This window comes from Syngnathus floridae, chromosome 1, assembly GCF_059516105.1.
Source record: "Syngnathus floridae isolate MCC-2025c chromosome 1, RoL_Sflo_1.0, whole genome shotgun sequence".
NCBI classification, from domain to species: Eukaryota; Metazoa; Chordata; class Actinopteri; order Syngnathiformes; family Syngnathidae; genus Syngnathus; species Syngnathus floridae.
The window spans coordinates 17,335,256-17,360,248 of NC_142413.1; the positions used below are offsets into that span (position 1 = coordinate 17,335,256).

Below are 24,993 nucleotides of genomic sequence, written 5' to 3' on the forward strand. Positions count from 1 at the left end.
CTTTGTGTAAAAGAGGATTTATTTACAATGGATTTAAGCCTAGAAATTCACAGCAACATGGCTCGGTGTCACCATATGCACAGGTATGCCCAAAATCATTCATACCCTGACCAAATTCTGCATTTAAGTGAATTCTTTTTCATCTTGATTATGAATCCTTGCGCCTGGCCGTACGGTTGAGAAATCTAAGCTATGAGGCATATCCCAAAGCAAGCATTAAACATTGTAACAAAAGTTTGTGTTGGAAATAGGGTGAAACATTATCACAATAAAGTCAAAAAGGGACACAGCTCACAGCTTGCTGTCAAAAATAGTCCAAAGTGTTGTTGTGCCCACTGCTCCTGAACGCATCACACAAACATTTCTAGTTTCCAGTCAATCTGTTCTTTCACAATCGCATACTTTGAATAGTACGGGTGACGCGCACACACATACGCACGCACGCACGCACACACGGACTAGGGCCTATCTGAGGCTGTTGCTGTTGGGTTGCGAGCCAGGCAGGCCAGTATGATCAGGGCTATGGCGGTTCTGCAGAAATAGGGGAAAGGAGAACCAACTCTATTAATATCGCTAATATCATTGAAAACACCCGAGGTTTGTGCGAGCAACAAAGATATGATTTGAAGAGGCAAATTGAAGGTTTAATGACTGGGATGCAGCAACTTCAGTTTTGCATGTGTGTGCTTGGTTATGTTTGACTTTATGGTATTTTCTTAAAGTGACATGAATAAGAATAAAATGTTTGTGTGTTGTTTTTTTTTATGGGGGGGCTTTATCGTATAAACTCATGCTTGAATGAAATAACACCTTACCTGTATTTTTACATGTAATAAATTAAGTGAGTCTAATGGCCAAAGAACTTTATTTGAAGCAAACATTAGAGAAATATAAGGTTTAAAAAAGGTAAAAAGAAAAAAAAAGTAACTCTGCTATGTCAACAAAAAAAAAAAAACTTTTTTTTTTTTACATGCCATTAAATGCAACCTTGCTCCCAACCCCACAAACTAGTGTTAATGGCTCGTGGCTAAACCATTTTTTCCCCTCTGTGAGTATCTGTAATGTGCCTTTTGCTTCGCTTTTTCTTCCTATTTTGTATAAGAAACTTGAATGAAAAGTTTTCAAAAAAACAGCTAAAGCAAGAATGTCAGTACTGTAGTCATTTGCATGATTTGGCCCAAGTCATAATAAAACCAAAACAATGCAATAAAAATAGTAAAAGCTTTGTTGGATTTCAAGTAACTCAAATGCAATGACAAACCAGTCCATGAGTCATCTTGCATATGTATTACAAGTGTCTTCTTTATGTTTCCAATTGTGTCCCTTACCTTCTTCTTTTTCTTATCTTTCTTCTTCTTCTTGCGATCTGGATCGTCATCCCTCTTTTTCTTCTTCTTTTTGGGGTCGGTATCTGACGGCGTTTCCGCTGCGTCGAAAAGGATGCGGATGAGAGGGCGTCTTGCAAATGCGGATGTGTGCGAGTTTGTCTGTTAGGTGGATGTCCTACCTTGTGGTAATGGGTCTTGCGGGCGATGGTGTTTGTGCTTGTGCTTGCTCTTCTTCTTTGGTGGCTGTATGTGCATCAACCGGTACTGCTCTGGGAGCTGAAAAACACACACACACATTGACATGTACTGTAATTTTCAAAGCATTAAGACACACATAGCTAGCCAGTTGCAGGGCACATAGACAAACAATCTCTCATACTCACAATTCAATTCTATGGGTGATTTCAAATTTTCAATGAACCTAACATGCATGTTTCTAAGAATGTAGGAAAAAGCCAGAGTCTTTGGAGAAAACCAGAGAAAAAACGGGGACTGAAAATGAATAGGGTAGATCTTTACCGGCCCAGTGTGTAGTCTGAAGCCTGTTAGCAAAGCGCCGGTGAGCGGACTGAAGGAGTTTCCAGATACTGGTGGCTTATCGATCAGGGATCTCAATGAGCTCCCATCTTGATTCCCGGGACAGTCGATCATACCTGCAACAAATAGGAAGACAGACTATTAACCTATTATGAAGACTAAGAAGGGATGAAAGCTGAATATAACAATCTTCTAAATAGTGTTTGCATCACACGTCCATGGCCCACCTGGTAACTCTGGGAGAAAGTTGCTGAGCTTCTCCTTCACCTTCTTCCCGCAGAACTTGTTGTAGGCGTGTTCCAGGTTGTAGTGTGTGATGAGGTTGGTGTTCCCAGTTAACTCGTTCCCAACTAAAAATAAAGTTGGCCACATTACCATACATACATTGTTTATTTTGCATTCTATCACTATTAGCGTTCGACGACACAAGCAACTATGTTAAAAGAGTAAATGCACACATGAGAAATGAAGCTTTAAATGTGTTGCAGCGAAAGTCGTGGGGTAAATGTGAAAGTTGCTCCCAAGAAGCAATCTGCATGACTGACGTTAGCTGCGTTAGCATTGTTTACAAACTACTTCCGATAATGTGTCGAGTATTTCCATTGAGTCCTCAAACGCAGAACACATTCAAATCAAGCAAAGCTCATACAACGATACAGTACCGGGTAGTTCTCGTAATAAATAGAAGGGTTCATTCATGGCTCCAGACTTCCGCAAAGGAGGCCCCTCATCCCCGAGCTGTGGTGCCATCTGCCCTGCCACAGACACTTGATTTTGCGGGAGAGGCGGCGGAGGTTTCCCAGGTCCGAATCCGAGGGTAGACGAACCGGGTGGTCCCTGAGTTTCATTTTGTCCAAATAAAGTTGAAAACATTTCCGTCATACTTGCCACTGTTACAATTGTAAATATCGAGAGGTAAACGGATCACGCAAGTATGTGTTTACAGAAAACTGTGATGTGATGCTTCTCCATTGAATATTATTTCTTGGTGACGTTCTCACGTAATACCATGAGTAAAGTGGCAAGATACCGTAATACCTGGTCAGTGTGCGCATGCCGTTATACAATTACGGATTCAGAAATCACAAAAGCGCATGCATTTCACCAATTTTATTTAATTGAGCAAAAAAATCATGAAAAAAAATATATACAGTTATATCAGTTAACTCAAGCAAATATTATGAAGATCATACATCAAACACATCTGCAGGGCATAATGAAGATGCCAGGCTTCCAATTTCGGTGGCTGATGCCTGTCAACACAGAAGTACACAGAAAAGTTGGGGAATAAAACAATCTGAAATGGTTAATGTAAACAAAAGTTATTAAAAAAGTAGAACTTCACTTAATGTCAGAAAACTGCGATCAATCATCGGCAAAATGTATATAGACATCTCTTATGCCCACCTACACCTCTAACAATATTAGAACACTCCGCCACTTGTGAAATGTTATGACAAGCTTGTGCAGTTGATCGCAGGTGATCCCATAAGAAACATTTTGCCACTTTTCATTCTCACCTCCCACTCTGCAACAGCTGTTGAAATCAGATGTTCAGTCTGAGCAATTCTCTCCCTGCCAGCCTGAACCTTTTGTGCAAGGGCAGCATTCTCAGCTTGGATTTTTTTGAGCTCCCGTTGCAAATAAGCCTCCTGCTTCTGATACAAGGGAATTATAAAGCTGCTGAAGTCTTGTTCCGGAACCCCCGATGGGCGCCTAAGAGGATAGGTGGATAGTGTTGTACGGAATGATTTGAATTTTTACAACATTGCTAAAGAAATAGACAACAGTCTATGGTAAACGACATATTACATTGTACCAAGAAAAGGCAATAAGTGGGCAAGAAATGTTGAAGACAGTCTCCTTTCTACCGAAAAAAAAAACCCTCCACAAGACAATTGCAAAAAAAAAAGAGAAAACAAGTCTCTGTATTTGTGTACCAACCATGCAGGGTCTGGGTTAGTTTTAGCGGCACTTTCCAGTTTGTCCAGCTCATTGAGTTTGGATTCAAGTCTCGCTTCTTTGTTCAGTCTGCTGATATCATCCTTCACATGGAAAGAAACACTCAAGTAATTATGTGTCCAAACAATACACCATAATTAGTAAAATATAGAACACCATGAACATCGCGAGACATGTGTCACCGAGTTTGCCTAAATGACCATAAACCCTCACCAATTTGCAAATCGCCATTCGGAAATTCACCTATACGATATTTTTCTGTACAACAGTGGTTCTAAAAAAAGTTTTAACCCCAAGTACCACCATCATGACCAACATCAAAACACAGTAATTGTTGTATTTGTAGAAGAAGGTCTATTTTTCTTTGTTTACATCTGCATGACTGTGCAGTATTGCCAAGACAGGCACTCCAGATAGAGGAGCACAATGAATTAGATTGCCGCATTAAATGATGGTGCACAAACTTTAATTCTTTGCAGTCTTTATAAATATCCTTATGCTCCATGATGTTATAAAGTACAATATTATTGAGTCCTACTTTTCACACAAACATTGTTTTTGACAGTGAAGGTTTGTATTTGTATAGATAATCACTGAATTTCTCTTCTCCTCTCCTCATATATAACAGTTTGAAGGAAAATAAGGGACGGTTATGTTTGTATTGCCAATGTTTTATGTGATGTGTTATTTTGTTTTTGTAAAGCGCTTTGATGCGGCAAAAACTATTGCGAAAGTGCAATAAAAATAAAGACTCTATAACGAGTGTGACATATTTACACTTACCTTTATAGTTCTCTGCAACTCATCAACGAACTGCTTATAAATTTTTTCCATCTTCTGATGGTTCATCTTATAGAACTGTTGGAACATGCTGGAAAACCGGTCGGAGCTGTGTAAAAAAAGATTTAAGCGTTAAAATAGTATTTTTATGGCAAACGATGATGTGCATTGCTTGTTATAATTCCAGCAAGTTACGTATTATTCATAATATTACATATTATCATGGCAGGCTGTGTACTGTATATGGTTCCTGGGCCTCTAGTTGACCAAATCAAGCTTACCCTGAGCACATCTAGAACGCATTAATGCAAGGATGTCAAACAAAGTTTTATCACTGGCCGCATCATAGCCATAGTTTCCTTCGGAGGGCCATTACGACTGTCAAAGCCTTATATTGTAAACAGTGTAGGCTACACAACAAACTGATGAATAATTAGCTTTCAAATCAGAGTAGTAAAAACTTAAAATAATTTTTAAAAAATGAATGCTAACGATTTTGAGCATTTTTTCTATTTTGTAAAAGTGAGGACAATCTGTAATTTTAGTATTGTCCCATGAAGTCGAAGCAGATTTTTTCTTCGCGGGCAACATAAAATGATGTGGCGGGCCGTATCTGGCCCCCGGGCCTTTAGTTTGACACCAATGCATTAATGTATGTAATGAATTTGCAAGTTGAAGTTGGCAGGTTGAGCGCTCTGGCATGTCATGTGAAAAATGATTGGTTATTGGTTAAAGAAGCAGTCTCAATGAGTTGAATCGCATCGGCCACTGATATCAGCCAGCATTTCCGATTCTGGATACCATGTCGGAAATTCAGTTTAGGCCAGCAGAGAGGGCCCCGCTCGACTTTTATTCACACGAATTGGACAATCATGCAAATCCGAATACAGAGCGTTGTATTAATCCAAATCACATGATAGTAGCTCACCCAGCGAAGTGCATGAATTTTTCGAGGCTTTTCTCAATGACTTTGTTGTACAACTTCAGCCTGCTGCCTTGAGGTTCATCATTTTGGGATGGATCACAAACTGCTTCTGCTTTTACAGCCTGTAATGAAACCTCCGTAGATTCATCCGTGCGATGTTCTGTTGCAGAACTGTTATTTGAAAGTTTTTCCGCTGGTTCCTCGTTGTCCATTTTGTGTCCTCGGTTTTTTTCTGTTTACGTTTTGCATTCCGCGCCCAAACTACGGGACGCCACGAGCCCCATAACACTCGGGTTTGCTTTGCTGTGCGCATGCGGGGCAATGCGGAAGCAATGGTGCGTCACTTCCTCCAGTTGACTGACTTTGATCAGCTGGATAGCTCCCTTCGGCCGAAATGGGTTTAATCACTGGAGTCTGCGCTTTCTTATACCACCTGCCCCAGATTTACAAATGGCTGCTGAAACCGTATTACATCACCTCCTTCTTCATGACGATCGCATTCTTGGTTGTCCGAAAGGCTCCTGGTTTGTGCGAGCACCTGGCGACGCAGCGTGAGGACGGCAACTCCTGCGACTTTGACTGGGTGAGCACCGAAGGGCCGGGCCGGGTCGTATAACGCTGGCAAGCAGCGAATAAATATAGTCTTGTTACAGCCCAAGGACTTTGCGTACATTCTCGTTTGTCCCTTTTTTTTTCTTCTCAATAGAGAGAAGTGGAGATTCTCATGTTCCTCAGTGCCATAGTGATGATGAAAAACAGACGAGCAAGTAAGCATATCCCCCCCCCCACACACACACACACACTGGTTTGTCAACCCCCACTAGACAATTCATTAGGTACATGTAATAAATAAAAGTGAATGCATGAGGAAATAGTGGGTTATACATGCCAGTCAAAGTATTATAAACAATTGTATTCTTCGTGAAGGGAGAATCAAGAAGAATTGCTCAAGCTCTTGTACTGGAATTAGCTCAAACAGTAAAACAGTACCTAATATTTTGGAAGCTATAGCTCAACTATATTTATTGAGCACTTAAACAACCACAGATAAATAAATAAAAAACGAGTGAATAAACCTTTTTTAAAACGAGTGAATGAACCCTTTTTTTTTAAAAAAAAAACTCGTAACAATGATCTATGTTGAAATTGTTATATATATTTTTCAATGTATTCCTTAAAGCCCATATTTGCACCGGAATTTTTCTAAATGGAACAATCGCATGCTAAACTGTAGACTCTAACACAGGTCAATTGTGTCCTATTTTTTGTAACTCTTTAACCAATGTGTGTTAATGTGTGACCGTTTCAGTTGTCACCTTCCCACATGCAGGACGTGCTCCACTACAAACAAGCTAGCCCATTGTTGTGTAAACATTACCCTTGAAGGTTCTCTTTTGACCTTGTATCAACTGTTTTTCCCCCATCCGTCTTGTAAGTCACCTTGGAGCAGCACATTGGAAACTTGTTCCTGTTCAGCAAAGTGGCCAACACAATCCTCTTTTTCCGGCTGGACATTCGCCTTGGCATCCTCTACCTCGCGCTGTGTGTCGGTCAGTAGCATCATCACAATCATCTCGTGAATATTCTCCATTTATCATTGTCAATCAGGAAGCACATGATAATGAAAAATGTATTTACTACAACTATAAACCTAATTGGGGGGGAAAAAGTCAGTCTGTCTCCCTGTCTTCCCAGCATTTGTCATGACATGCAAGCCGCCTCTATACGTGGGCCCTGAGTACATCAAGTACTTCAGTGACAAGACCATTGATGTGAGTTCATTTGGATATGTCAGTTCTAGAAATGTTATGGATCACTTCAATCTGTTGAGAGTATGAATGTCCTCCCTACCCACCTCCAGGACGAGTTACAGAAAGACAGTCGTGTCACCTGGATTGTTGAATTCTATGCTAACTGGTCTTCTGACTGCCAGTCCTTTGCTCCGGTCTATGCCGACCTTTCGCTCAAGTAAGAGATGCTTTTTCACTCTTTTAATCCGAATTAGAAAACAAAACTGAGGTGCTAGACTTCCGTGCTGCACAACTTAATGCACGCTTGACTTGAATTGAATCTGCTTTGAGGGGTTTGTGTGGTCTGCTGTATCTTCAGGTACAACTGCGCTGGGCTGAGGTTTGGAAAGGTGGATATTGGACGTTACGGAGAGGTTTCACAAAGGTAATTTCGAGCTACTATATTTTCACATCTTTTTGATCTAATGGCCTCATGTCCTAATAATTTTGTTCACGTCAAATGTAAAGCATGCTTTTACTATCCCATCTATGGATCTTTCATTGAAATGCATGAATAACGCAACTACCTCTTGACCAGGTACAAAGTGAGCACATCCCCTCTGTCCAAGCAGCTACCTTCACTGGTGCTATTCCAAGGTGGCCAAGAAGTTATGAGGCGTCCAGCAGTGGACAGTAAAGGCAGAGCTATTTCGTGGACTTTCAATGAGGTTTGGGTGCCTTGAGATCCACGGTAGTATCGCAGCTCATAATCTGCCCCCACTAATATTCTTCCCTCAATGGTTAGGAAAACATCATCAGAGAGTTTGATCTCAATGAGCGCTTCCAGAAGTCCAAGAAGCTGAACAAGAGTCGCGGTTCGAAGGAAGACCAGCGTAATGTCCAACAAGAGGGGGTGAAGCCTGATTTAGTAACTGGAGAAAAGGAGAAAAGCTCAGAGAGCAAGAAAGACAAGTGAACACTGAGAAGTGTGGTTCACCAATCTACTGTACGTTTTGTTTTTCTAATGATGACCTGCCTTCCAGTATTTTTTTAAACAGAAAAACCGCTAATAAGATAGAATGTAGACTGCTTTAGAAATTGTGAAAAGAGTGCGTCCGTGCACTGGTCTGTTTTTGAATTGGATAGCCTAATTGTGAACATGCAAGATGTGGAAATGATCAAGGGAAGTTTTGTCAACTTATTTAAATAACTTTTTTGTTTTGTATTTAATGTTTGTTGGCTGCGTAACATCTCGCTACTGTGTACAGTTGTGGAACTTGTGTTTACTAATGTCCCATCTTTCAAAAACATTAAAATATTCATAGTTAAGCTTCATCACACATTGTGTTTCATCAATTTGACCTTTTTATTCTCAGAAGACATCTTCAAAAAAATCTGGATAAGGCCATTTTGGAAAAGTCTTAAACGTATTAAGATAGTTGAAGCTCGTTCCAATCCCACATGAGCAATTTACTCTCACAATAAGTCTTGTCAACATACTTGCACAAATTTGAATTGTTCAGCGGTCGTCATCCTTGGCCAGAGCGGAAGGAAAGTAATTTAGATTCGCTAAATTATTTTTAAGCAACTTTTGCCATTAATGTTGACTCAACTGTGACCTGGGGAGGGCTACGAAAGAAGTTATGTTTGCGCACCAGGGAAACAATCGGCATGAACAAGAATCACGTGCATGATAAAAAGACAGCCTGCCACAATTCAAAGTATCAGGCTCCTTTTGGGTTGAAAAAAGTGCACATGCTGAATTCAACCAAGTCCTTGATTGGGTAAAACAAAAAAACTGATTAATTGTAATGCCCAATTCGAGCAAATCTTTTTTCCTCAGTCAGCTGTGACAGTCAAATATTTTTTGAATCAATTGTTCAATCAATGATTCCATCATTTAACTGGATACAATTGAATTTTTCTATGTTCCCCCCCCCCCCCCCCGGTTTCCTACCATTTGTTTATTTTAAATTGTTTGGTGAAAACTAAACAATTACGCAATATCAAACGAGTGGGATTGAAGTATTGACCAGATTTTTTTTTTAAACTGATTCAGTTCCTGGTTCGATCATTGTTTTCCAAATTAAAAACAAATTTTTTTTTTTTGATTATCCAAAACCCTGTGAGGATGAATGAATGAATAACCACTTTGCTGTCATGAAATACTGCAGAAATCGGAATAGTGACTGTTCAGAGGCTTAAATATTAGGAATTGGACAATTTAAAATTATACAACACCTCTCTAGCTGTGGGTTTTCAAGTCACTTGTACCTAGTAGACAACGCCTGAGTGTGAATTATTATGTATATATTTTAAAAAATAATAATAATCAGACCGGCTATACACAATGTCAGGAAAAGGTTAAAAAAAAAATAAAGAAATAAAAATGTGCTTTGCTTCCCTATAAATGTTCTAAAGGAAGAAAAAAAATATTGCAAACCAGTCCTGTGTATTCTAGTGATGCACCGAGATGTAAATTTGTGGCCGAAACTAAATATGAGGAAACCCATGACTGAAAACTGAATTCAGAAATTCCGAGCCATGCACACATGGCCACCAGAGGCAGTCCTTGGTGGCAGACCAAGGCGATGTGTCGCACTGCTAACTTTGTCTGTCCACCCCCACATCACCTTGTTCCAAAGTCAAATTAACTCAGGCAACTTATTACACTGAACCAAATTGGACTGAGAGAAAATACCATTCAGACGCAACAAGAGAATGTAAGCGCAAAAGCAAATCTTGTACGAACACTAGGAGCAATACCATGTCTGCAATGGGTTTTTTTTTTTGACCAAAATCTAAAATAGTGTATATTTTGGGGCCGTTTTCAACACATTTTCGGTGCATCCCTAGTACATTTCATTCTTTAAAACGTATCCAAGCCTTGAAAACAACTCAAAGCGACTGGTTTGACATGTTTTGCTTGCAACTACAAGTTTTGTTTTTCCTGTTTGGTGAAATAAATAAGCCCACCCCTCACTGCCCCTAACTGGCTGGTCATCCATGGATAAGACTAAAACAGTTCGGCTAGCATCGGAAACAAGACAGACGAGGATCTTAAAGCTACAAAACTGATTTTGCATAACGCCTCAAGCACAAAAACATTACACAGGTACATTCAACGAAGATGCGTTGCACTCCACATTTGTCTGTGGCTTTTGAAAATAAAGCTCAGTTATTTGCCACGTCCCCAAGTCGACTCTTTGGATCACGACAATTCCGGCAAGAGCTCACGAGTGGCTGATGCAGCCGTCAATTATAAACAGGCAACACATTTGTAATTAAAAATAAACAATTAGACACATACATTTGCCACCCTCATCGATAAGTCATCTTCACCACCTGATGACGGGACCCATTAATAATCTGTAAGATCTTACATGTTTATATAAAAGCATATTTAAAAACAAAGACTTATAAAACTAAAATGATACTGTGTGTTTTATAGGTTGGATGCTCTCAACGCTTTTTACTCGACAGGATGTGTGGTCCATAAGATAGACAGTCCTCATTGGTCAACACTCATAAATCCACCTTAGAATTCAGTAGGACACTCTCGGGGGTCAAAAATACTGTGTCCTAATGTTACCACGTCAAACCGTATCTGTGCGACTTCTGTCCTTGAGGAAACGGCCTCCAAACGCTCTGTGCCTGTGAAGCAAGAGCCACGTGCAGTCTTTGTTCAGATTGAAAAGGAAAGGCCGGTCGATACCGGGCAGACGGCTGCGCACGCAACGGTGCTTTTGGCTCTGCAGTCATGAATAACATCCAGCTCAGAAAAGAGACAAGTGGAAGTTGTCCAGTGACTTATCTTTTTCTCCTCCTCAGTGGAATAAGAGTGCATGTCACTCAAACCGATATCTCGTAAGTGGTCCCTCCGACACCGGTCACCTTCTTCACTCCGCCCCCTGATTTAGATGTGGTGTGATTGGCCAAGATGGTGCGAGAGGACGATCTGATTGGAAAGCAATGGGGAAAGGAAGACAAATGAAGGTGAGAGGTGCTAGCATCAAGTATATTTAAAATAAAGTAAAAACAATAAGGCTGCATTCGGAATCATTCACTCATTCCCTACTCACTATATGTGGGTCTCTGTATCACGGACAATATAGTTAAAGCCAAATGAAGAATAATTACATATGTGACATAAATATAACTAGTGGACCTTCCATCAATAATTTTAAACAAATTTAGAAATTACAATAACATTAATACAAATGATGCACAAAATTAATACAAATGACACACTTTACACAATATTTGCATAACTGCCCTCATTCATTGGCGGCTGATGTTTTTTCTACTGTATTTTACTTTTCTGGTTACCATTGTTTTTTTTTAGTATTTGTCAATGGATTTACTTTGCAGTCACCACACATTCAAATAGCACTACAAAATGGTGGACTTGATTTATACAACACTAAACTGTGCAGTCATTTTAAAAATATGATACACAAAGAAAGACAGACTTAAACATTCAAACTATGCATTGAAGTAGACGGCTTCCGTTTTTTTTGGCAACTCCAATATATATGCTCAATGCAGATCAGTTATATTTAAACTTCACAAAACACCGTTGTTTTTTGTTCACACTAGGTTGGGTATGTCATCTAGATTTTGGCCTGAATTTCAATGTTGGTCAAGTTAGTGGTACCTGAAGCATTTGGTGTTTTTGGAGGTCGCAAAATCTTTGAGGAGAACCACATATAGTAGACACTGAGTGATTCCGAACACAGTTTAAGGTTTCTCTCCTATTAAACTTCAAAAACCTACAGGGTTTGAATGGGACGACAAAAGAAAATAGCTACTGGTTGAAAACGTCCGCATGCCGGCATGCTCCTTATGTCTGTCTGTCTGAAAACTATAGGAGGTTAAGGAAGACTCACACAGATCAGGGAGGAAGAGGATGGCTGACACAAAGTAGGGAGGAAGAAGAGGAAGATTAGGAAGAAAGGGAAAAGGAAGAGGAGCAGGCTAAGCGTGGCGAAGACGACGTAGCGTTACTCACTGTGGAGCCTGATGCCCTCCTCCGACTCCTCCCCCTCCCAGCGCCACGGTGGCCCGAAGCTTGTGCTGAGGCCCTGCCTCTCCAGTGTAAGACTGGGACTTGCCCAGGGAGAGGCCGCGAGGCGGTGGGGAGACAGGAGGCTCTGGCGAGCGAGCCCCCGGGGAGGAGGAGGAGGACACACTGTTACGGGGAACTCTGGAAGAGGAGGAGTCGTGGTTATGCTGAAGCAGATGCAGCGTCTCGGGAGGCCCAGAGAGAGGGGGCGGGCTGACGGCACGCAGGTAGGCTCTGTGAGGGGAGGAGAAAGTGGCGGAGCCCTGCAGCAGATGGCCCTCCCTCTGCTGGCTGAGCTGAGCTGAGAGGAAAGGTGACGTATAGCCCTGCAGCTGAGAACTTGGGGACAGCGCTTCCGGCTGGCCTCTGACCGCAGCCCCCATCGAGGAAGGGAACAGAGCACGAGACTTCTGCGGCGACAACTCATGGGCGGCAGACTCAAACTCAGGGCTATCGGAGGGTGTGAGCAGGCTGTCGTAGGACAGACTGCCGTTCCGAGGGGTCTGGTTAGCCAGACTTTTGTAGCTGGTGTCTGTAGTGCCTTCTGACTGGAGGGTGGCCAGAGGATTGTGTGCCATGTGCGCTGAGCGCAAGCTGGAGGAGTGGGAGCCCCCAGTGGACAGAACCAGAGAGGATGGGTATGACGTGTGAGAGCGCCCGGTCAGGGAATAACCTGACATACCCCCCGACACGCCACCGACAGTCCTGCCTAATCCTCCGGGGCCCTCACCCCTCTCCCCTCCCCCTCTGAACGCTCCCGCACCACCCACCACCACTGTGGTCCCGTCCAGGCTGCTCGGTTCCGAACGATAACTGGGGTGGCGGCTGGAGTGAAGGATAGAGGGAGACGGAGAGTCGAGACTCTCCCCGCGGATCACCTGAGGAGAGCAGAGGAGGAGAGACAGATATACAGACAGTAGGGGAAGGTGTACACAGGAGAGAGGGTGGGGGAGGGAACGTGATGAGGATGATGAGTGAGGAGAGGATGAAGAAAGACCAAATCCCCACGTTACCACAGGAAAATTTGCAGAGGCAGCATAGAAACACAGTTTGTCCGACAGATTCCAACAGGAAGAAAAGAGTGGTGGTGGACAAAGGAGGGGGGTGGGGGGTTGGATGCTTAATCTGTGCTCTACTCCATCATCATCATCACACTACTGCATTGGAAACATTGACTGGTTCGAACAGGCACTGACGTTGCATGTCAAAGACAGCGATGGAAATACACAGTACGTTGACTACACATTCCAGTCAATGCACTTTAGGGGGAAGGGCAAGATCCACTTCAACACACAGACTGGCAAAGGGAAACACACATGACACTTGCTGAGGACTTACTGATCAACCGATGGCCACTGAATGATCAATTTCAAGTAAAAACAACAACAACAAAAAAGAGGGGCTTGGTGTTAACCACAAAGGACATCAGCGAGACGAGGGAGTAATAGTTTCCAAAGCATTTGGGAATACATCATAAGTAGAAGATAAATGCAAAGGAATGCGAGTCCTAAAGAGATTTTTTTTCCAGTTCAGCTTTAACTTCTTGTCTAAGCTAAATCACAGGCTCCAATTGAACACTTTTAGAGCTTATGTTGGTATTTAAAACTTCACAGTCCCCTTATTTTACTCTTAAAAAGAGTACCTTGCCGGTATGTGTGTGGGCACTGTGGTTCCTTCCTGGGCTGTTGTATGCAGGTCGATACTTGTACATGGGCTGTGTGGGCACACCTTCTGTCAACAGGCTGCTTTCTGCAATTGCGAAACATGGAGAGTGTGTCATTATGAAAGAAAACTATCTCAACTTGGTTACGATATCTATGTGTGTGCGTGCAAGCGTGTCTTACCCTCAGCGTCACCACGAGGCAGCCCAGGGTAACGAAGCTCTGGCTTCGGGGGAGGTGGAGGCTCCGTGTCTGCCGACTGGCTCTCCATTTGATCCAAACTGCTCTTTGACTGAAATGACAAGCGCAGGGGCGAACAACCATGTTGGAAATTAAACTGCAGCTTCTCACTCAAAACCAGATTTTACCTATTTCCTGCGTGCATAAAAAATATTAAACCACAGCTGTTAGGCATGTGATAGGGACCAAGTCCTGCTGCAAATAGCAAAATGATTGTGCCCACCATTCCAACATGGGTTTGTAATTGCGTATAGTTGCCATAGCAGAGCGGCAAATCACTTAATACCATATAAAGAGGATCATAAAAGGATAATAAATCATCACCAGTATGCATCTAGCATGTATACAATCATGAACCAATGTTACATAAACGACATTTATTTGGCATAGACAAACTGCATTTACAAAAGGCTCACCAATAACGTTAGCTAGCAACTGACCTAAATAACACGCTAGCACATGCCTTTACGCACTGGCACACACACTTACACTTCACACATATGGTATGACGTTATAGAACTTACCTCGTGACATTTAATTATTATTATTATTATTTTTTTTTTTTACTATACATGAATTTCATTCAAGGAGCGCCAACAAAAAACGAGCACTGCCAATTAACGTTTGCTATTAGCAACAATACAATTCACACAATAGACTCTGATGATACAATTTGCCTGTTTTTGTATCGGTCCCAATCAAATAAACCAAGTAAAAACAAAAACAGACATCTCAAACTTTTGCATTTACTACAAAATGTGATCACGCTGGCGATATATAGCGAGAGACCAACAATGCTCTTCCACTAAATGACGGAAGGTACCGTAATTTCCGGACTATAAGTCGCGTTTTTTTTCATAGTTTGGAGGACTTAGAAGTGATTTGGAGTGACATAGAAGGTTTGAAAAACTATTATGGCTTTTACGCACGCCCGGTCCTACTCTACTGAGTCGGGGGCCGGCGCTCGGCCGAGTGGCTGTCCGCGAACGGTGCATGGGGCTCGGACATGGCCATTACGCACGCCCGGTCCTATGCCATGGAGCTCTCGTGTCTGGAAGTCCACACCGCCACACGCTTGGAAGTTTGTTTTGTTTAATAAAGAGTCATTTACCAAACCCACGTCTATCCTTGCACTTATAATATATATATATAGTTATATACTAGATCTGTGGAATAAAGACGAGGCTGACGTCAGGGCGCACGCGCGGCGATGTTGACAAAGGACGAGGAATTTGATCGATGGATTTAATGGATTTAAAGTGCACGGATGGTTTGATAATATTATTATAGTTATTTGAAATATAGCTTATCGTTATATGAGCCTGTGGAATATTTTAAAGTGCAAGCGCCCTCAGCCGCGCACCCATTGTTGACAAAGAACGATCGATGGATTTAATGAATTGGAGTGACACCGATGATTTTATAAACGTGTTATTCATGTAATCGTTTTCTTTAATAACTATGTTACGTCAAGCCCATTCTCAGCTCTTCGTTTGTGTTTGTCACGTTAGCATACCTATCGTTTAGCCTCTTGTTGCTATTTAATGAATTGGAGTGACACCGATGGTTTTATAAACATGTTATTCATGTAATAGTTGTCCTTAATCACTCTATATGTTACGTCAGGCCCGTTCTCAGCTCTTTGTTTGTGTTTGTCACGTTATCATACCTATCGTTTAGCCTGTTGTTGCTATTTAATGAACTGGAGTGACACCGATGGTTTTATAAACATGTTATTCATGTAATAGTTGTCCTTAATCACTCTATATGTTACGTCAGGCCCGTTCTCAGCTCTTTGTTTGTGTTTGTCACGTTAGCATACCTATCGTTTAGCCTGTTGTTGCTATCGTTTAGCCTGTTGTTGCTCGTTCACGACTGTTTTTGGTGTGGGATTTTGTCAAATAAATTGCCCCCAAAATGCGACTTATACTCCGGAGCGACTTATATATGTTTTTTTTCACTTTTTGGGGTATTTTATGGCTGGTGCGACTTATAGTCCGGAGCGACTTTTAGTCCGGAAAATACGGTAAAATTAATTTGTGTATCCACCTTCTGCAATTGATAGAACAGACTGTGTTTAACAGGCTGCAACCATTTGGCTGCTTTTTCAAGATTTGAAGGAAACTGATTGTGACACAGAAGTTTGGCCATGTCACAGCAGAATAAATCTGCCAAGCGACAGCTCGTATGTTGGAAAAACTTAAGTGCTAAGACCAGGCCATGGTACCATTGCATATTTTCGATGTAGGGAATAGTCTGCAGGTGTTCACCGTACTCACTCTTGTGCTGTGTCGATCATTCTGGATACCATTGTCCAGGACCTTGGCTTCGAGCTGTGCTTCCGTGAGAGCCGGCCTGAGGAAAGGGGGCTGTAGTTCAACTGTCTGAGGCTTGCGGGAACGACCCGTATATCTGAACAAAGGAAACACCAATGTCAGATGACACTCGTTATTTCGACTAGAAAAGTGAGAGAGGAAGGAAAGAAAAAGAGGGACAATCCAGAGGAAAAATAAAAAGAGACTTTCAAAAGTAAGACTAACCTGGGTGCCAGTGAGCTGCAAAGTACATGTGAAATATTCCTAACACAGCCGTTGGTGAAGGGGTTAACACCTCCACGAAACTTTCCTGTCACCTAAAGAGCGCGAGAGATGGGAGGAGGAATAATGTAACATTCATTAGGTGTTATATCCGCAATTCTTAAAATGACACAAACAAATCATGCCAACTTGTACATACCTGCTCATTTGTGGTCCGACCTCTAGCCACTAGCACAATATGGAACCCAGTCAGGCCAGCAACTGGGACAAAAAACAGACCAGCAACACACATCACAGCCATACTGGTGGGGCAGAAGCTAAGGAGACATATCAAACCGAACCCCAACAAAAGCAAACACGAGAATAGAAAAAAATCAGGAAAGAGTGCTGTCATTTACATTTTGGACACATAGTTAAGGATACGTGACTGCAGCATGTGGTGTGTCGAGTTGCTGGCGGTGGTGCAGCACATAAACGAGGCCAAAGCCAAAAACATCCACGATGTGGGTGGTGAGTGACAGCAGGAAGAGGAAGAAGTAGCGATAGTTGCGCCGACCAATACAGTTGTTCACCCATGGACAGTGGTGGTCAAAGTCCTGATGGAGCAGAGGAGAATTTAATAGAACCAGGACTCCAGGATATAGTCCAGCCACAAGTCAACCTTATCCAAATGTACATTGAATGCAGGCAAAACACAGTTCATATTAAAGATGAAAATGCCTTATCACACCTAGCCATCCATTCATCCCTCCCTCCCTCCGAAACGCTTACCCTCACGAGGGTCAATTATGACCAAACTTATCAATACTACCAAAATATCACCAAATGGTCAGAAAAATCCCTCATGCACTGAAAACTACTATGTAATTGTATGTACCGTAACTTTCGGACTATAAGTCGCGTTTTTTTTTCAGTTTGGGTGGGGGGGGCGACTTATACTGAGGAGCGACTTATATGTGAATTTTTTAACAAATTTTCAAAATTAAAAAAAAAATAATAATAAAAAAAAACTTAAACTGCGATAAACGAACTGCGATGTAGCAAGGGATTACTGTAATTTGAGTTTCAAGTGACGTCAGTGGCGCGGCGCGGCGGTTGTTTACATAAACGACAAAGATTCGATCATGGGCTGACGAAGGGCCCCACGTGCTACCGGCATCATTAGCGGCTTTGTTTGTAAGTGACACGGAGGACGAAGAGTTTGAAGGATTTAATGATTTGGAGTGACACAGAAGGTTTGAAAAACTATTATGGCTTTTACGCACGGCCGGTCCTACTCTACGGCGCTTTCTTTCACCTCCGTGGATTGAAGTCGGGGGCCGGCGCTCGGCCAGGTGGCTGTCCAGGGACGGTGTATGGGGCTCGGACATGGCTTTTACGCACGCCCGGTCCTATTCTATGGAGCTCTCTTCCACCTCCGTGGCTGGAAGTGCCACCTGCGGCGATGGTAGTTCACGCCGCCACACACCTGGAAGTCGACGCCAGTGCTTGGGGCCGTGTGGTAGTGAACTATTTATGTTATAGTTATTTGATATATTTTATTTTGTATAGCAACTTGTATATGTTTTTATCGTTACAGTTCAGTACTTGTTGGCTCGTTGAACTCGTTTTGTTAAATAAAGAGACGTTTACCAAACCCACGTCTTTCCTTGTACTTTGTTAACGCTACAATATAGTTATATACTAGATCTGTGGAATAACGACGAGGCTGACGTAGGGCGCACGCACGGCGTTGGTGACAAAGGACGAGGAATTTGATCGATGGATTTAATGATTTGGAGTGACACAGATGGTTTGATTATATTGTTGTTTATGTTATTTATTATTTGATATATACTTTATATATCGTTATATGGGTCTGTGGAATATTTAGACGTCAGCGGCGCGGCGCATACGCTGCATCGTTTCCATAAAGGACGATCGATGGATTTAATGAATTGGAGTGACACAGATGGTTTTATAAACGTGTTATTTATGTAATAGTTATTTTGAATAACTCTGAATGTTACGTCAGGCCCGTTCTCAGCTCTTCGTTTGTCTTTATGTCACGTTAGCATACCGTATCGTTTAGCCTGTTGTTGCTCGTTCATGTCTGTTGGTGTTGGATTCTGTCCAATAAATTTCCCCCAAAATGCGACTTGAACTCCAGAGCGACTTATATATGTTTTTTTTCACGTTACTGTGCATTTTATGGCTAATGCGACCTGTATTCCGGAGGGACTTTTAGTCCGAAAATTACGGTCTAATGTATTTTAATATAAATATAAGCACCGTGTCCCGAGTTAATGCGGCCAAGTGTGCGCACTAGCACTCAGTTTTTGATGCACTCCAAACGGCAAATATGAGCAACATACAAATTAGGTGGACTTTTAGGATAAGCAAGTGATCCAATGCGAGTCTTGTGTTGAGCGCATACCTCTACACAGTTGTCGCAGACCGAACAATGGGAGCATCGCGGGGGTCGGTAGAAGCGACAGGTGGAGCACCACTTCATGCGCACTTGGATGCCCTTGATTTCCACTGTCTTGTAGAGCGGAGCGCGGAAATCATCCTCTTTGTCCTCATCTTCCTCCGCTAGAGAGGGGGTGACGACAAAAGCTAAGATGTTTACAACTACTCCTTATGCACATCTGAAAAAAAAAATCTAACTTGGGTTCACCTCGAGGGAAGACTCCCGGATCCATGAACGTAGCCATGCAGAAGTTGGCCAGCGTGAAGAGGAAGATCACGGCAACATAAACAGGAATGACGGCGGAGAAATAGTCGTACAACCACGGACAGCTACGAGGCAAGAGCAGGAAAAATACATTGTCACTTTAACAAACTAGCAGAATGTATCAGTCATTTACCCCGCACAGGTCCATAAGGATTTGGAAAGGATTCAAATTCTTGATTTGTGGACTTCCTAGACTTCTCTACCCACACAAAACCCACTCAAGTACACGGGGGAAGAGTCTTGAGAGGAAGACAGGGGCCTGAAGTGAGATTAAAAATGCGGAATCTCTTGAGACAGACAGACGGACTGAGATAACACTCCCAAAACTTGTTTTTGCTTTCTGTCTGTACACAGCTTGCAGGGAAAGGGATTTGAATCCATAAAAGGTTAAACAGTTCTACCAACAATTTGTGGGTCCAAATATGAAAGACTGCACACAACATGCTGTAAACAGAATACAAACACAACGCAAGAGGTATTCAGCGTTACCAATAATACACTTCACACATGCAGAGAGGATATACTAGGGCTGCTCAATTAATCAAATTTTAATCACGATTTTGGCTCCAGACGATCTCAAAATTCATATGATTGAGGACAAATGATTATTTGCGGTTTCCGTTCTGAGATGTGCCTGCGCAACTCAATATGTTCAATAAATACGGTTCCAAACATGTTCCATAAATGCTTTTCCAATTTCAAAAACATAATTGTGCAAATAATCATAATTTTAAAATTTAACAGATTAATCGTGATTATGGTTTTGATTTTGACCCATAATCGAACAGCCCTAGGACACATCGCACCGTGTATAGTTTAATTTACAGTATGTGGACAGCAATAGACTCACGTGAAGCAGAAGAAGAGGGTGGTGGATCCGACCAGGAAAGTGGTGGCTGCAGACACCGGGACATATCGGCTGGGTCTAAAGGGGCGGGGAGGAGCGGAAACCTGGCCAGCCACTCCTCCCCCGACACCCCCACTGCTGAAGCCCGGCATCAGAGATGGAGCAGTTGGAGGAAGACCAGGTGAGAGGTAGATTTCTACAGTCTACCTATTTGAAAGGCTGCTCTACTAGTTAATATGACAAATATGGTGTTTGTTTGGGAGAGGCCATGGGTTGACCCGAAGCAAAGCAGCATATATGAACGGAAAAACAGTCAGCAACACTTCACAGCACTATAACGATCGCTCAAATATATGTTTTTTTTTTCATACAGCAATATACAGTTCCACTTGCATGTAGATTGTATGTAAATATAAATTTTTCTATGCAGGACTATAATTTAGGCATAAAAAAGCAGGAGCAATGTGATACAAAAATATGTATAGGAAATTCATAAATATTTTTGTATGGCTTCAATGGTACTGCGTTGGGTGCAAGAAGGTAATTAAGTCTTAGCCGTAACACCCCAGCTTGTGCGTAGAAAAGCGCAGACTTAGACGTTTTCAAATAAATTGCAATCGTTGTGCTCAAACTCCAATTGTCTGGCTTGGGGGGAAAAAAAATGAAAAAGAAAATCTCAAAGTAAGGGAGCAGAAAATTAAAGATTTAGCGGATGAAGGGCCAGCAGGCAGAGAGCAGATGCACATGGAGGAAAACAAGCAAAGTATTGAGCACGGTAGCTGCTGATGACTTGTGTGATTGTCCCGAGGGGGCTTGTTTAGGCACTGGGTGGGAGGGGGAAGCTGAGGATGGCTGAGGGCTGCAGGCGGGACAGTTCCACACTGTCGAACTGTCAGCAGCGATATACAACTGAAGAAAAGTCAAAATCCAAGTCCAAAGGTTACTTTGGAAAGTTGCTAAAATGCTATTGTAGTCTCTATTGTAGTCTAAGTTCCAGCCAAGTCCATTCCGGATTCTTTGAGAGCACTGCCGTCGGTTTGTGTGTCAATGTGGCAAAAGAAGATGAAACACACCCCAAAAACAAACAAAAAAACAAACAAAAAAAACCCACAAAGAAATCAACTCTTTCCAAAAAGAAGCCCTGAGCACGTCACTGGAGCGTTACTGGATGTAGAAACCAGGCCTGGATGTAGAAACCTCTCCCACCTCCACGTTCTCTGCACGTTGACCTTCTCTCCCATTGTGCAGCTTTGAAACACGGCCATCTGCATCATGGCAGCTACATAGTCTAATGCATGTTTGTCCTTATAGATTGTCCTCGTGATGTTATTCCTCCACGCCTTGTGATGGCAGATTGAAGGGAGTCGCTGTTTAAAAAAAAAAAACAAGAAAAAGAAAATGTCACTGTGAATATGAATGGTTATCTATCTCGATGTTTCTCTTGCACAGTAACATAAACAAAAGAGCCTTTAAAGACTTGTGCTTTTACTAGAATGTAGTTAATACAATTTCCCAGAAAAACGACACAAGTCAAAGGAAATGTGGGTGTTCAAACCATCATCACCATTCATAATGTCAGCTAAGACTGTGATTCTTCTCCTTGGGTAACTAATTGTCAACTCGTGAGTTTGGATCCAAACATGAGTCACAGACAAGTTGTTAATATTGCAGGGCTCACAACTTGGTGCCAATTCTAAAATACAGGTATCAAGTCTGATCAAGACCAAAAGGATTGAAATTGTTTTTATTAAAATGTAACTAGTAAATGTAATCCATAAGCCCATCCTATTATATAAACTCATCTTCACTATGTGAGAAATGCCATAGCGCAGATGACCTGCGGACATGGTTCCCATGTGCTTGTGTTTCCACATGTGAACAATCATTGTCCAGTGAAGGTGGTGTTTTTAGATGTCAGTGTCAATCAAATTACATTTCGTGCATAATTGACCAATTTCATAGTGTTTTGAAAAATCATACTGTCTTGTTTCAATAAATTGCTAAGCATGTAGATATGCAATGTAAGCACTGGTATAGATTAGGAAATACATATTTCAGACAAAATTATAAGCAGGCATTAAAGTTAAATATTTACAATTTAAAAATCGAAATTCCGTGGACCAAGCTCCAACCCATGTAAGCCGTTCCCTGTCAGGACTCGAAAATGCAGTCATGTGGGAAGTAGAGTATCATATTAACAGATACAATGATTACTTATAATACAGCCAAAAAGCACAGTACATGAAATTGAAGATTTGCACTTTTACAGTATTATCAGGCCGAATGTTCTTGGCGCCCTTCCATTCGCCATGCCGTAAATAAGAATGTTGCTAACATTATGTTGTCTTTTTGGGGGGGAAATTGTTGTTGGAGGAGTCTGAAAGGTGGCTAAATATAGCGAAAAAGGTCTCAACATTTCAGACAAGTCATTGCCCTTACTTGTGACCTCACTTGTACTCGCATTTGCGCAAATAAAAAGCACAACTTTTAAAATAAAAGCACACTGGGAGTTGGGCAGAGTGGGGGTGGGTTGGGGTGTCATGCTTTGCCCAGGTCTGATCTGAAAGACAGACTGAGTAACATTGTGGCTTCTTATTTGGCTTTGTTGTGTTTTATTTATGATGCCACCAAACAAAAATACAATAATGACAAAGCTAAGTGTGATGGTAATGATAGACCCAGACATTGACCTTATTGTGACAGGAAAACGAACTGGCTGGCAGATACAGTATAAGCATTACCAATTTATACACACAAATGAATTGTTGCTAACAAATGCACTTTCACTTAGCGTAATTCATTCTAGCTGAATCAATAAAACATTTTATGTACCTGTCAGGTGAGTAGTTTTGCTTTTCTTTTGCATGTAAATGACACTGGCAATCTTTTAGTAAAAATGTAATATTCCTTGAAGCACAGCTCATAAAGTTGATTGGTTTTGTGATGGTTTTAGCTGGGAATTAATCTCCTCTTGATAGTTTTGCTTCGAAATGAGAACAATTTGTAAGTCAACCAGCCTCACGGAACACAAATACTTTTGACATTGGATGTTCTACAACATTTCGCTGCAGACAACTTCCTTGATAAGTCATACACAGTACAAACACATTCTACAGTACTCAACGGCAAATTACGGATCATATTACATATTCGTTCACTTTGGGACACCTAACGAAGCAAAACTTTGACAAGCACTTCACAGGAAGATTAACTTCTGAAAGATGAGTCACTATTGATTTCACCATCACTTCCTTACCACATTGAGTCGTTATTAAAATGTTAAGACACAGTTAAAGAAATACACTTGTACAAGGACTATGCATTAAGATCCCCTAGTTACTGGCATTCAAGCGGCATTCACAATCCACGATCCACAATCCCTTAATGTTAAAAATCAGTGTGAGTGAATGGAATCGCTTCTAAACCATTTGTCCTTCCATCAATCCATTTTCGGTATTGGGTTTAAATGTTACCCTCATTTGGAATGTCGTCGTCTATGTGGACGTCGTTTGCGTCCCCGCGGTCGCAAGATGAAAAACTCGTTCGTGCGGTGTGAAAACGCCAATGAAAACGGATCTGGAGGAGCAAGCGTAATCTGATCGTTTGGACACGCCCCTCTTCCAAACAACCGAGTTGGGACAAACGCGGAGCTGTCGTACTGACACTGTGACACTGTCTGTTGTTAATCATCTCATCTGCCCCACACCAAATCCCACCATCCCTCCACTATAATGGATGTTAATCCTAAAATCTCTGCGTCGCCCGTCATGTTACCGCAACAATTCACAGCTGAAGCTAACGGTCACGTCACCAGGCGTCTAGTCATGTAAAATTTCAATTAGTCTCATGCTTAAAGATTGCCAAACAACCCTGTGCTGTGTTCAGTCCAACATAAATATACACTGTTTGATAGATCAAACTAGCGCCATGATTCAATGATCTGTCCTAATAGAGAGCTGGCGTTGAACAGGCCAGGGCAGTGTTCGGCATCATCATCATCAAGCAACGCAAAAAAAAACATCAAATTACCGCAATAACCAACGACCCGATGTGTGATCCCAGATGACAAAAACAACAGGTTTTACACGCAGTCCCTGCTCAATGATTCGTTGCGCTTTACCTTGCCTCGAAAGTTTTGGCGAGAGCAAACGCTAACGGAGTTAGCCGACGAGCAATGAAACCTTCACACTCTCGACATCGCCTCTTTGGCTGCCACCGTTCATCAAATATTCAACAGCCTTTACCGCAGGTATTGAGGGGGAAAAAGCCACACGTACCTAAACAACAAAATGGTGAGTGGTCTTGCTCACTGATGAGAGTAGTTTCGGTCCAACCTCAGTTAGCCGATAGCATATCGCTTAGCTCGCCTAGGCCGACAACGGAATCCCGGAAAAGGAGCATTGTATGCTGGTCCTCCAGGTGGGGCGAGTAGCCAACCAGGAGCCGGGGGCGTGGTCTTACGAAACTGTTCCGAAACATCATTGTGCACTTTTCTATTTGCATCAAAATTTTAACAATATCGAAACAATTAATCTACTTTTTATTTAGATTTTTATGACTTCTACATCACCACAATGCAAACAGAAATTGGTATTCAACATAGACAAAAGCATCTAAAAAGGTAGTGGTTACAAACAAACAAACAAACAAACAAACAAACAAACA

General features: G+C 41.9%; 4 protein-coding genes across 6 annotated transcripts; 1 reads left to right on the plus strand and 3 right to left on the minus strand.

The window, feature by feature from the left end:
* Nucleotide 1: 1 nt before the first annotated feature.
* med19a (mediator complex subunit 19a) lies at nt 2-2,870 on the minus strand. Its single transcript, XM_088379887.1, has 6 exons — nt 2,528-2,870; nt 2,093-2,215; nt 1,848-1,981; nt 1,508-1,604; nt 1,329-1,426; nt 2-531 (listed from the first exon to the last, which is right to left on the minus strand). The coding sequence occupies exons 1-6, from the start codon at nt 2,745-2,747 to the stop codon at nt 466-468; spliced, it is 738 nt and encodes a 245-aa protein (XP_088236013.1). The 5' UTR covers nt 2,748-2,870; the 3' UTR covers nt 2-465.
* Nucleotides 2,871-2,960: 90 nt separating this feature from the next.
* pmf1 (polyamine modulated factor 1) lies at nt 2,961-6,184 on the minus strand. Its single transcript, XM_088379938.1, has 5 exons — nt 5,536-6,184; nt 4,611-4,716; nt 3,810-3,910; nt 3,386-3,581; nt 2,961-3,118 (listed from the first exon to the last, which is right to left on the minus strand). Exons 1-5 carry the CDS (start codon nt 5,742-5,744, stop codon nt 3,053-3,055), a joined length of 678 nt encoding a protein of 225 aa, XP_088236064.1. The 5' UTR covers nt 5,745-6,184; the 3' UTR covers nt 2,961-3,052.
* tmx2a (thioredoxin-related transmembrane protein 2a) lies at nt 5,855-8,597 on the plus strand. The gene is made up of 8 exons (XM_088379937.1): nt 5,855-6,115; nt 6,239-6,299; nt 6,969-7,082; nt 7,228-7,304; nt 7,394-7,500; nt 7,642-7,707; nt 7,861-7,990; nt 8,068-8,597. Exons 1-8 carry the CDS (start codon nt 5,927-5,929, stop codon nt 8,236-8,238), a joined length of 915 nt encoding a protein of 304 aa, XP_088236063.1. The 5' UTR covers nt 5,855-5,926; the 3' UTR covers nt 8,239-8,597.
* LOC148404353 (palmitoyltransferase ZDHHC5-B-like) lies at nt 6,648-24,764 on the minus strand. Of its 3 annotated transcripts, none has more exons than XR_015859263.1 (12): nt 24,606-24,764; nt 20,332-21,695; nt 19,425-19,546; nt 19,182-19,339; nt 17,189-17,361; nt 16,965-17,067; nt 16,769-16,860; nt 16,508-16,640; nt 14,172-14,280; nt 13,970-14,076; nt 12,152-13,205; nt 6,648-11,220 (listed from the first exon to the last, which is right to left on the minus strand). XR_015859263.1 is itself a non-coding variant. In XM_088379893.1 (12 exons), exons 2-12 carry the CDS (start codon nt 20,478-20,480, stop codon nt 11,115-11,117), a joined length of 2,184 nt encoding a protein of 727 aa, XP_088236019.1. In that variant the 5' UTR covers nt 20,481-21,695; nt 24,606-24,764; the 3' UTR covers nt 6,648-11,114. The 3 variants fall into 3 exon arrangements, 2 of the variants coding, with proteins under 2 accessions (XP_088236019.1, XP_088236027.1); XM_088379893.1 differs by having other exon boundaries at nt 12,274-13,205; XM_088379901.1 differs by lacking the exon at nt 24,606-24,764 and adding an exon at nt 23,802-23,923 and having other exon boundaries at nt 12,274-13,205.
* Between the last annotated feature and the right edge of the window lie 229 nt (nt 24,765-24,993).